The 12,480-nt window shown below is 39.4% G+C and overlaps 1 protein-coding gene across 10 annotated transcripts in view; it reads right to left on the bottom strand.

Annotated features, from left to right (window-relative positions):
• Positions 1-12,480, bottom strand: part of tanc2 (tetratricopeptide repeat, ankyrin repeat and coiled-coil containing 2) — a 184,342-nt gene that overhangs the window by 20,065 nt on the left and 151,797 nt on the right. For 8 of the 10 annotated variants that reach the window (XM_023949339.1, XM_023949343.1, XM_023949340.1 and 5 more), the window contains 8 exons: positions 6,394-6,432; positions 5,615-5,896; positions 5,324-5,448; positions 3,166-3,397; positions 2,884-3,053; positions 2,343-2,621; positions 1,806-1,973; positions 538-698 (listed from right to left, as the gene is read on the bottom strand). In XM_023949339.1, coding sequence (XP_023805107.1) covers positions 538-698; positions 1,806-1,973; positions 2,343-2,621; positions 2,884-3,053; positions 3,166-3,397; positions 5,324-5,448; positions 5,615-5,896; positions 6,394-6,432 — 1,456 coding nt within the window. The remainder of the gene's footprint in view (positions 1-537; positions 699-1,805; positions 1,974-2,342; positions 2,622-2,883; positions 3,054-3,165; positions 3,398-5,323; positions 5,449-5,614; positions 5,897-6,393; positions 6,433-12,480) is intronic. The other 2 variants (XM_023949342.1, XM_023949341.1) reach the window with 1 other exon arrangement.

Here is a 12,480-nt window from a genome sequence, read left to right on the forward strand (position 1 = left end):
TTGATAACAAGGTCATTGACAAAGTCATAAAGCCTTGAATCAATAAACAAATTATTTTTGGTTCTTTTAAGCTTTTAAAATTAGAAATTGGGTTGGTCTTAGCCATAACACAAGAGGAAGGTTTTAAATCTTCTTCCATTATTACTGTGCTGCACTGTGGGGCAGTGGTTAGCGCTCTTTCTTCACAGCAAGAAGGCCCCTGGCTCAAGTCCCGGCTGGGGGACGTAAAATAGAACACCAATAGGGGACCTTTCTGTGTGGAGTTTGCATGTTCTTCCCGTGCATGTGTGGGTTTTCTCCGTGGACTTGGGCTTCCTCCCACCGTCTAAAAACATGCTTCATAGGTTAAATGGTTACTCTAAATTGTCCATAGGTGTGAATGTGAGTGTGCATGGGTGTGTGATTGTGGCCCTGCGACAGACTGACGACCTGTCCAATGAATGAATGAATGATTAGGTTTTAAGTCAATTTGTTGTTAAGCTTTCACACAATATTCATTTTTTTATTTAGCTAGTATTCCATCACCCTCGTCCTTACCTTGGATCACACAGGAACTTTGTCTTTTCTCCCTCTTCTCTCCAGATCAACCACTCCCTAAAGGAGGGGTGGACAAACATCCTGGTACCGTCCCTTCTTTTCACCAGGAAGACTGATAGATTATCCACACGCTGTTGGAAGTCCTCCCAGTCCAGTGTTCCCTGCCACGACAAAAGTAAATATTTGCAGAGTTTGCATACTTATTACAACAATTACGTTGAAGATAATACATGTTTAAACATTTGTTGTTTTTACCTTAAAAGAAAGGGGAAAAAATAATGTTCTTTTTCTATTAGACGTGCTCAAAAAAACACTGAAAGTTATCGAATGTTTACAAAAAGACATTCTAACGTGAAAGCTTTTTCAAGTTCCGCACTAATCATTCTTTGATTTGATTTAAAAGCATTCACTGTGGTCTTTTTATGATGATTACGCTGTTTTTAGCCAAAAACCTGTGTTAAAAAAAATAAGTGAGTCTTTAACTTGTTGCTTTTTTCAAATGATGGAGGACTTTGTAAAGAAAATTCATCTCAAAGTTGTAAAGTCAGGAGCAGAGGCAAAGATGCCATTTTAAAAAGAGTTTATTTGTGACGTAAAAAATATGACGGGTGGGCCATAAGTGGCCCGCTCGATTCTGATGCATCCACTCATGGACGACAAGATCCATGTATGCCTTTGTTTTCCTTGTCTAAGCTGGCATCTAGCTCAAAACTAAAGGGGTGGATAGCTCCAATATTGCTCACAATTATTGTTGCACCACTAATGTTAGGTTGGAGTTGTGAGGGGCTGTTAGGTAGCCCATGAAGGTGTAAACAGATGGATAATGGGAAGGGGGGGGTGCTTACTATGAGCCAACACTCCTGCCCACAACTCAGAAGCGAACTTCTAATGAACTCCTGCCACTCTGCAGGAACTCTGTCATAGAAAACGACCCAGATTTTTTTATTTTGGCTCAAAAATACATCATCATAACTAAAAAGAAACAAGGAATGCTTTAAAGTAGATCAAAAGACGATCAGCATGTCACCAATCAGTGTGGCTAAACATACCTCCGAATAAGCTAGTTTTTTGTTTTTTTACTTGATAGAAAAAATTGTGGTGCCAAATAAACTAATAAAACATAGAATTTCATGAATGAAGATAAAAAGTAGGTCAATCTGGTACAAAATGTAAGATCCATGCAACAATAAACCATTTAATCAAATCAAACGCTTAAAAAAGTTACATTAACTCCACAATATTCGAAAGGAATGTTTAAGGCTAACTACCTCCAGAGAACCAGCGTTGATTGACTGATAAATCTGCTCGTCCGTCAGAGGATGAAGCGATGCCAAGGCCACATTAAGCAGCGGAAGAGCCCGCTCAAACGACGACTGCGTGGGGAAGCGCATGTTGCACTGCAGCAGGTACACCTCTGCCAGATTTACCGGAACCACCTGAGGAAAGAAGGACAGAAATTCTGACTTAACACGCTGATTTTCTCCGGATCCCTTCTCTTTGAAATGAATTGTGTTTGCATAGCATTGGGCCTTCCTCTGAAAGGAGAATGTGAACTCATCAAAGAGAGAATTCAATGAACGTTGGAGGTGTGAGATGAAATGTTTCATTACAAAATATACAAAACATTAGAAAATCAGACATCTTTTTAAATTGTCAGAAGTAAATAGGTTGTGTGACACGAGTTTGTATGATAGAATGCATGTTCTTTTAGACTAAAATTTTAATTTCAGATGCTTTTCCAGTCAGTGGTAGAATAAGTTAGGTACCAAAGTCCTTTTAGTCATTACGTGTGCATCAATGCCCACCTTATAGCTGGAGCTTTTGAGTACAAGGTAGCCCTTCTCAATAAGATCAAAGGTGAGTTTGAGGTACAGATAGGATCCCTGGCTCAGAGCTTTGAGGTGCCCGCTGAGTTTCCCGAAGGTGGTGTTGTCCATCTTGCCATTCAGCGAGATGTTGTTCTGGATCTCTGGACTGCTGTGGATGCGGTGCAGGATGTAGCCCTGCAGGTCCTGGTCAATGGCGTCGTTCTCTTCCAGGCTGTCCAGGGAGATGCGGTGAAACGGCAGTGCGTTGGTAATCTCCTGCAGAATTAGAGTTATGAGGTTGATTTCATTCATAGTAAATCATAGAGGTAGAAACAAAACATTGAGAACAAAATGTTTCAAAAAGTTTCCATCAACGTTAGACAAGTTGTGCAAAGAGGAGGAATATGATATTGCAGGAATGCAAACACCCAAAAATAAACTAAAAGGTCAACTTGACAAAAATGATTAAAAAAAAAAAGATTATTCATATGATCCGCAAAGCTCAGAAGCATTAAAATGGCATTTAAAACAAAAGCACCTGCAACGTGGTCCTGACTGTGACCACGAGCTTGAGCCAAGGAGGGAACTTGTTTATTGTTTTGGTAAGGAAGGACACGATGGTGTCTCCGTAGTCGGGTTTGTGGAACTCTGCTTCGTTTAGGCCATCGATGAGGATGATGAGGTCCTCCTCAGAGCTGATTTTCCTCTCTGAAAAACATGTAGTACAGAGAAAAAGAGATAAATAGGTGAATGTAATAAATATAGTATGAGGATAAAAAAATAGATTTAGTCTTTTATATTTTAGCAGTACTTTTATCACCTTTGTAAAGTGCATCCAAAGGTTCCAAGACTCCCCTCCTAAAAGAGGACAGGGGGTCCTGGACACAAGAGCGCAGGCTCAGGGTGCTCTGCAGGTGTGGCTCCCTCAGCATCTGCTCCCTATAGGCTGAAAGGTGTGGCGAGCGGCACAACAGCGCTGCAACATTGTGCACAAACTCTGGCACCAGGCAAGTGTAGGCATTATCCGCCTGGCAGTAGTGATACGCCACCACCTAGAGAAGCAAAGACAAGAAGAATGAGGTGATTTGTGGGAAACTGCAGTACTTCTGCTCCACCAACCATATAAAAAGTTAGTGACTATTGATAAATTTCATCTCAATGAAGACATTTTTCAGGATGTGTTATTGCAAAGTGACTTTTTCTAGGGTATACTACAGCCCTAATTCGTTTGGGACTGAGTCAACTTCATGGTGAATGATTGGAGTATAATGAAACATAATACCTCTCGTTTTGCTGTATGGCTTTAGCTATTATTAATTCATTGCTTCCGGCTGCCAGGGGAGACAGATTCGGAATTGGCTCACGCATGTGTGAGATGACTGTGGCATGAAGGAGTCAAGTGTTACACTGTCACATTTCACAGCTGAAACACGATCAGATGAAAGATTAAACAGACGAACGGGTGAAGAAACAGTCCCGAAAAGACAGACACTGGTGGAAAATCAAGTGCAGGTTTTTAGTTTTTTGAATAATTGGGTATAACATTTTAGTAGGTGTGGCTCCAATGAGAAATATATAATAAATGGAAGGGGTTAATCAAAAAGAGCTAATTTTTGGTCACAATGGAGTAAAGAGCTTTAAGACAAAAGGGGTGAAAGAAGGAGTAAGCTCAATTATTAATACAAAGAGTTAACAAGATCTAATAGCTTGACTGGGAAATGGCTTTCTGCAGGTATAAATATTTCATAAGGCTCCTTGGCAAAGTTGTTTTTTCTTTTTTAAACACATCTGCATAATGCATCAGGCTGGGGAGGCAGATGGCTAAGCAGCAGGAAAAGGGGGACTGAGGTGTTATAGCAGACAGAAGAGCAGAAAACGAGAGCAGGTTTCTCTCGTCGTATAGGTTTATATAGACGGGGTAAAAAGAGTGCAGCTGTCCACGTTTAAAAAGGTTTAAAGAAAGACAATGACCCGACTTCCACAACTGATCCCCACCTGTTGTAAATTGTGTAACACCCAAATTCACCCAAAGACTTTAAAATGTAAGATTTCTTAGAAATCCAAAGCTGTGTGCACTTGCATTGAAACAATTTCTCACTAATTTTAAATAATAGAAATAAGAAAATACGTTATTTTTCATCTTTAATCTTTATTTAAACAGACAAAACCAAATAGGATATTTTTATTTTTACAACTGTGGCTCAGCAGAGCTCAACAAAACTACAGCAAAATGTTGATATTTTAAAGACCAGATCAGATAAAAACTGTATTTTTGGTGTTTTCATCATGTTCATCAATTCTGTCATGATGGAAGACATATACTAATAGAAATTAAGCTTAAAATTGCATTCCGGAATATTTAATAATTAAATCGCTGAGAAACAGGAACAGACAAAACAATGTCATTTAAAAAGAGTCTATTTGTGACGTATAAAATACACTGGGCAAGCCACAAGCCCTCTACGCCGCTAAAAAGACAGCTCTTAGCAACAGGGAGGGCATAGGGGGGCGGGGTTGCTCTATGCCAACGGTCCCGCCCACAAATCAGAGGCAAATTTCTAATTAACTACCATCATTCTACAGAAACTTTGTCCTAGAAAATTACACAGGTTTTTTTTTAAATTTGGACTTAAAACAGGCTAATTATAATGAAAAGACCACTGGGTACGCTTTTACAAGAGACCAAAAGATGACTGGAGTGGGTTTTTAAAATACTTTGCAGGTTTTTTTTTATCCTAATTTTATACATTTTTTTTCTTTTCTAAAAAGGCAATACAGCTAGGAAATAATAAGAATATAAATCTTTTTAATTGGCACTCAACGGAGTATGTAAGAATAAAAGGTAAGCTGGAATTTCTTTATCCTTGTAGAAAAAAAAAGATTTAGAAGCTTAAAATTGTTTAATTTTGAAAGAACATATAGAAGAAGTAAATCTGAGTTTAAAAAGTAAACAGTGGTGTGGTTGCGTAGTTGTGTACCTGAGATGCTAGCCTCCTCATGGCTTCCTCCTGACGCCGCCTCATCTCGGGGGTTCCAGGGCAGCTGCCTCCTCCCAGGGTGCCGTGCGTGGGCTGTGGCTGCGTGAGAGGGAGCCCCTCTCCATCTGTACACAATAGAATAAAATCTCACTCAAAGAAGGCTCAAGCCTGTCATTCCTTTACACACAAAAGTGCAAATTAGCTTTTTTGATGCCTTATGATTCTAAAGTGAAAAAAAATATTTCATTCAACTGTATCAAAAACACGTGTCTAACATAAATGGATGCCTACGTTTGGGTGAGGCCTGAGGGCTGTCGGAAGCAATCTGCCTCATGCGGGTGCCGTGGCAACTGAGTGCGACCAGGCGAGAGATGATGGCCGTCTTGCCAAAGCCGATGTTGCCCACGATCACGACGCCTTGGCTGATGCTGGTGTGTGATCTGTTGAGGTGGACATCAATCTCTTGGAAGAGCCACTCACGTCCAGTGAAGACCGAGTCCATGGTAATGCTGGGCACTTCGAAGAGCAGCGGTTTGAGAGCGATGTCTTGAGGTCGATAGGGTGCAAAACGCACTGGCGGGTCAGGGAAAGGGAGAAAGCGTTAACGTAGAAGAGCATGTTGGAGAACAAACTCACAGCAGAATCTGTGTTTTTGTAATTTCGTGAATAAATAAAAATGTTGTGTAAGATTATAATTGTTCATTAACTTTTTAAAAGTCTGCTTTCTTAAATCCATCGCTAATCGTATTTTTCCTCACTAGGGGGAGTTGTTAAACCAAAGTCCTCCAGAGGTCGGGCATCTTCTCTGCAGGACATATAGAACATTAAAGAGGCTGAAACGAATCTGGTATGAACCTCTAGAGTTGTGTGACATAAAAAAAGATGTGCGCGTCATCTCTTGGGGGTTTCTTTTTTTAAAGGGATTTAAACTCTTAAAAGAAAAACACTTTCTCTTTATTGGCTGTGTCATTACTTTGAAATGACATCAGGGTTAGAAGTCTGCTTTCTGAGGTCGACTCATAAAGCCCCCAAAAAAGAAGAAACGACAAATGAAAGGTGGAATAACTTACGTGACTGGGATTGCCAGGCATGGGTGTTATTTGCAGAAGCTGAAGCAAGCAGCAAGCAGAAAGGAGACGAAGCCATTAAAAAAGAAAAAGCAAAGGCAGTGAGGACAGGAACAGAAACAAGCAAAGAGGGCAGGTCAAGGTGCAGCGCAGGTTGAAGAAAAGAAATATAGAGGAAGCAGCAATAGCATAATGATGTCAGATATATTGCAAACCCACCAAAACCAAGGTCGATTGTTAATTGAAATCCTTTGAATTACATTGTAGTGAGTCTGCAGGGGAGGTTAGGAAAGGTTCGCCTTTTGGGGAGGATCTAATTGGTTCCTTAGCGCTTAGGCGAGATCAATCAATCCCTATAATAGTAACTAAATCTGTTCCTGGTAGCATTTTATCCTAAGGATAGGAGACATCAGGGAGAAGGAACTAGTCAAACGAAAGCCTGTGCGGTGTGTCATTGCACATGATCAGTAAAACAGCTACAGTTGAGTCGTTTACAAATATGTTTATGCAAAGCACAGAAGTTCCCTTCCTGCTCTCCCAGCAGTCTGCTGCTTTGTAAGTCCAGGGGAGTGCCCAGCTCTTCGCCTCAGCTTGGAAAACTGCACGGTCTAAATGATTTAACCAGCTGAAATTGCTCCTAATGCCGTTTTGCAGCCCTCGACCGTATTCCTTTCCAAGACCGTTAATTATAATCATAAAACGGAAAGCAAAACGTGATAATTTCCAGACACAATCAGCAAAAAAGCATAAACTGATAAATCTGGAAGATGGCGGCGGGCTGGTGAGACACTGCGGGACCTGTGCTGGCTTTTACCGCCAGCTGCAGCCCGATGTAATGAGAGACTTTTCATTATTCAAGTCCCAGGTCTAATTATTTTTGTGCCAACTTGACAAACACACAAAATAATGACGGTCAAAAACGCGGAGAAAGTTCTGCTGTGATGTTCTTCCTGTGGTACACCTGATGCAATACTGGCGACAGAAAATGCAATAGAGTGACCGGGGCTGCCAACGCCATCGATCACTGAAATAAGGAGCTAAAGACGCAAAGCTACTCTGATTAAAGTGGGGCTAATCCAGTTATCCTGAGGATGGGGGGTGTGACTGAATGCCAAATGTGCCTGCAAAGCCGCTCCTGTCCTCATGGATCTACTAAACTTAACGATGCGCCACCAGGCAGCATCCTCCAAAACGATTTACCACATCAAGCCTAGAGTTGAGGGGCCACTGTTGCCCCTCTGCGCCAGATTTCCAGGAAAACAAGGCAATTGTGTGGTGAACGAGGGACGAGGGAGTTGTTTCGAGGAAGCTAAAAGCAAATTTTCCGTGTGAGGGATGGATGGATGGATGGATGGTAGTTGCTCATAATCCTGTCCATAACATTTCCCCTCTGGCTACGCTGAGCAAGGTATTTCTTCACCTTCTCTTCCTCGCCTAACATCGAACCATCGCAGCTAGACAGAGGGAGTCTGAGACTTTTTAATTATTCACCAGGTTGGGATGACTCACGGTGGCTGAGCAGCCTTGAGAGGAAAAGAGAAGCAGAGGATCAGGAGCAAAGAGGAGTGATGAACAAGACGGGTGGAGGCAAAATGAGGAAATGAATAGAGCAGGAGTTGATCAAATGATCAGTCAGGTCATGAGGAGTTTGTAAGAGGTGAGATGGGTTGCCAGGTTGGGTCAAAAGTAAGGTGGCCTTGAAGTGCAAATCACAACAACAAATCACTTAACGCAAAAACATATTAAAGATGACAACAACAGCTAAAAAGAACAACAAAGTAAATATTTACACAACTGCAACAGTTAAATTGTATGTAATTTTTATTTAAAAAATTCTTATCTAATGTGTTATTGCTTTATGTTATTCCAGAAAAGATATTATAAATCGTCATTGCAGATAATGGTTTCAGATATCAATCAGTTTACTTTGGCCGAATCCACAATCTTCCCATACCCCTAAGGCTTCTCCCTATCCTTGCAATTGTAGGGGCATTTGGAGGGGTAGGTTTGTCTGAAATAGTTTTTTTTAGGGGCTAACCCTCGCGGCATGGGAATGCCAAGCCCTCCGTCGCGAGGGTGTTCTGCGTCGTAATGTGCTGCGGAGGGTAAGCGTTTCTCATAACGTGGGTGTGCTCTGATGCAAAGTAGTTTACATGTTAATGTAAGTAATGACTTTTCATTTTAGCATGACATTTTTAAAGTTATGAAACCAAGGTTTATATGCATTTCAGCTGACCGGCGACTATTGATGACATCACTAGTTTTCATAACTCTCAGTATAGAGTGCTAAAATGTAGGGGTAGGGAGAAACCTTAGGAGTAGTGGAAGAATACGGATTTGGCTTTTTTTCACATCAATGAGCTGCCATATCAATATGTAATGGCTCAATACAAACCGGCATTTTTACAAGTCAAACTAAGCGTTCAACAGATAACATCAGGTTTTTTTCAAAATATATGACATACTTTTGTCAAACAGATAGCAGACAATGCAGCCAGAATTGTAGTTGTCAGTTTGTTTTAAATATTTTACTGTTATCTAACACAGATTCTGGCTGGACTCTTTTGACTGCTGTAAACAAATACTTTCCAGAAATAGCCGTTCTAATCTGGATGGAGGCGTATCTCATGGGATCTCGTCTTCAAGAGTATTTCTCGAGGGAATGAAAGAAAATATCATAAATAAAATGGACAACTCAATCTGTTATAAGCTGCTAAATTTAAGGAGGCCCTTTATGATGTAGACTGCACATTAAACTATGAAAAAGGTCAAAATATATGCCGTTTATTTTAGAAAATAACATTTAAATCAGCAACTTTAGAAAAATGTTGTTTTGGGCTAAAAAAAAAAATCATACGTATATATACATATGATTTTTTCACTTTTAGACAGTATGTTAGACATATGGGATGGCATATGACTTTGGTAGGGTGGCAAATGAGAACATGTATGTTAATTTAATTTATTGTTACTTTTATTTTAGCTGCTATTTTTTCAATGCCTAAAGAAGCTTGTATTGATGATTACTTAATCTTTGTTAGTAATAACTCAAAAATTAGGGGACAAGTGTGTGTGGGGGGTGGGGGCAAACCCATTTGCTGGGGGGTGCTGCCCCCCTGTAGCTCCACCCCTGCTTTTAGGCACAGATAAATGTGCTTATTGTTGGCACACTTGGAATTTTTTAATCCAGAACTAGATTCAAACAATTACATTTTTTTTAAGAGTATAAGTGATGTTTTTTTGCATACTTTGGCTGGGGGTGTTATTTATACTCCAGTACTACCTACATACAATGTTTTTCTTATTTATTATGCCTTTTTTGTCTGAAGCCACTCACACTTCAGAGCGATTTATAGTTTGAAGAATAGGGTAAACTGCTCTAAACAAGTTAAAGAAAGATGAAAGATAAATTTATGAAAAACCTGTTTTTTCAGTCCAGTAAATAGGGAAAGAGAAAGTGTTTGTTCAGCATACAGCTTAGTGAAAATAAGTGGGCGGCTTCTGTGTCATCCCATGTCTCTTGCCTTGGAATGGCAGCTCTCCGAGGCCTGCAGAAATCCGTCTCAAAATTCCGAGTTCTAAACACTTATTTTTTTCTGCGTTTACCTCGTGTTTTGCTATAGAAAGTGGGTGTATGGCTCATTTGTTGCACAGTTTTAGATTGATAGACAAAAGGTCAGGGCAGGTCACTTTTAATCCTTTGGCAGATTGACTAGTTCTGACCATTGACTGTGTATGAGAACTGGACTAAGTGACCCTTCCCTCTCGCATTCCAAACAGGAAGTACCTGCTGGCTGCAAGAAACCAAAATCCCAAACACTTCTATTAAGAACCACCTAACAGTTATCACTTAGTCATTCTATTTGTCAGGATAAACATCATTGCTGTGATATCTTTTTCTTAACATCCGTTTGCTAATTCTATTTGTTTCATGATATTTTTTCTTTATTCCAAGTTATTCAATATTTGAACTGATTATTTAGATGCCTCAATAAAAGTATGTAACCCCAAATTGAATATTCAAAACATTTGTTTGACAGATTTTTGACCAATCATTGCTTATTGACGATGTCTGGCTCCAACATGGATGTGTCCGTGTAGCAAAAAAATGGCAACTGAACTGAAAAAATGTGGTTGTAGGAATCGTTGTTGTCAGTGAGTGATGTCCCATTCCCTCCATGTAGTTCTCATATAACAGTCAAGGGTTCTGGCTAACGTCACTCACTGCCTCGCTTCTGACTGTTTGCCTCAAATGCTTACGCTTTACAGAAACACCATAAATGTATGCAGATAGGTGTGTACAAAATGTGCTTCATATTCAGTTGCAGTGTGAGTGAACCAACAAGAGCTGCAGCAGAAGTGCCCTCTCTATTCTTCGTTCAGCTGCTTTGGCTCCAAGCTGCTTGAAATGGGGAAAAGAAGCTATAAAAGCTTGGATTTATAGGATAAAGCTAAAAAGAAATGGACAGCGTTTGCTGTAGATGGACAGAAACAATAAAAAAGAAGAGGCACAAGGATGAAGACTGCAAAATACCTGTAACAATAATCTTTCAGAACTGCTAACTTCTTGTGTCAATTTATTTAGAGCCTTTTAAAACCCCACGCGAGGAAAATACTTCTTTATTCAAATTGTTGTGGATCAGGAGCAGACGAAAAACAGTCCCACCCACAACTCAGAGGGAAATTTCTAAAGAACTACTGTTGCTCTACAAAAAATGTCATAAAAAATTTAAAAGTTTTTTTAAATTTGCCTATATACTAGGGATGCCCTGCTCTGATCATGTGTTCGGAAATCAGGCCAGATCACGTGATGGATAACTCGATTGAAATCGGATGTTGTCTTCTAATCAGTGATTGGATATTTATTTTTATTCCTTTGATGATCAGAGCATTATATCTCAAGCTTACTATTACGGACAAATACTCCACTAGAAGTCTGCATGTCATGAACGGATCAAAACATTTTATTGCCAAAAAGGGCAGCAGAATACGGCATCAGTTCAAGCCGGAGCCGCACAAAAACACTTCAGTCAAGCTAGCCAGATGTTCACACATTCAGACTTCCAGGATCAATAACTTTTTATAAGCGTTTAAAACTGACAGCAAGTGTCTATTGGTTTGTCTAAACGCAAACGATGACCTACAAAGGTATTTCAACAGAAAAAGATCGGGTTTATGTCTCTTTTTGATAGAACGGAGCTCTCCTGCGGCGACAGAGAGACGTGACAGAAGTGCTACATTTGGGAAAAAGTGATTTAACCCCCTTAGAGCCGAGCTTTTCTTTAATATGCCTTTTAGATTTCTCTGACAGAGCCCCAGTCAGGAAAATCAACTACTGTGGCAATAAAATCCAAAATGTTGAAAAAATGTAGTGAGAGGTTAAAGTCTCCCATAATCTTTGAAAAAACTAATAAGCAAACACACTAATAAATGGTTCATCTGTTATCAACTAGTCATGAATAATCATAATTTATTTGTAATAATTTTAAATTAAAATACAAATTGCATTATGTCAAAAATGCTTAATATTTCTGAAAATATCAACGCTAAAGTCACTAAACTTTCTCACATGACTAATTATCACCTATATAACTAGAAAATGGTCAAGAATTTTTCTTGTAGTTGATAGTTACACTATTTTACTTGATTGTTCAAGTTACTACACAGAAGTGCTCTGTTTAAGGGTTAAATGATAAAACAATTCTAATGAAATAAAAATAGAGGAATACCGGAATCTGTTTGTCTGTCTGAATCTGTCCTGGCAATTTGTTAATTTTCGCTAAAAATGTGTCACAAAAGTATTTATTGGATCGGGACTCGGTATCAGCAGAAAATCAAATAACTCAGAATCGGACAATAACAGCCTGATCTGGACATCCCATCTAAAAAAAGGAAAAAAATTATAATTGAAAATCACTGGGAACACTTTTACAAAAGATCAAAAGACAATTGGAGTAGGACTTTAAGCCAATAAAATGTTAAATCTACAATTATTAAATTACAAACTCACCTTTTTTTTTAATTTTCTTGACAAATCATTTTAGATTTTTACGATAAAATCAGGTGAAAGACTTTAAATGTATCCTTAGG

This window comes from Oryzias latipes, chromosome 19 (assembly GCF_002234675.1).
Source record: "Oryzias latipes chromosome 19, ASM223467v1".
In the NCBI taxonomy this organism is placed as follows: domain Eukaryota; kingdom Metazoa; phylum Chordata; class Actinopteri; order Beloniformes; family Adrianichthyidae; genus Oryzias; species Oryzias latipes.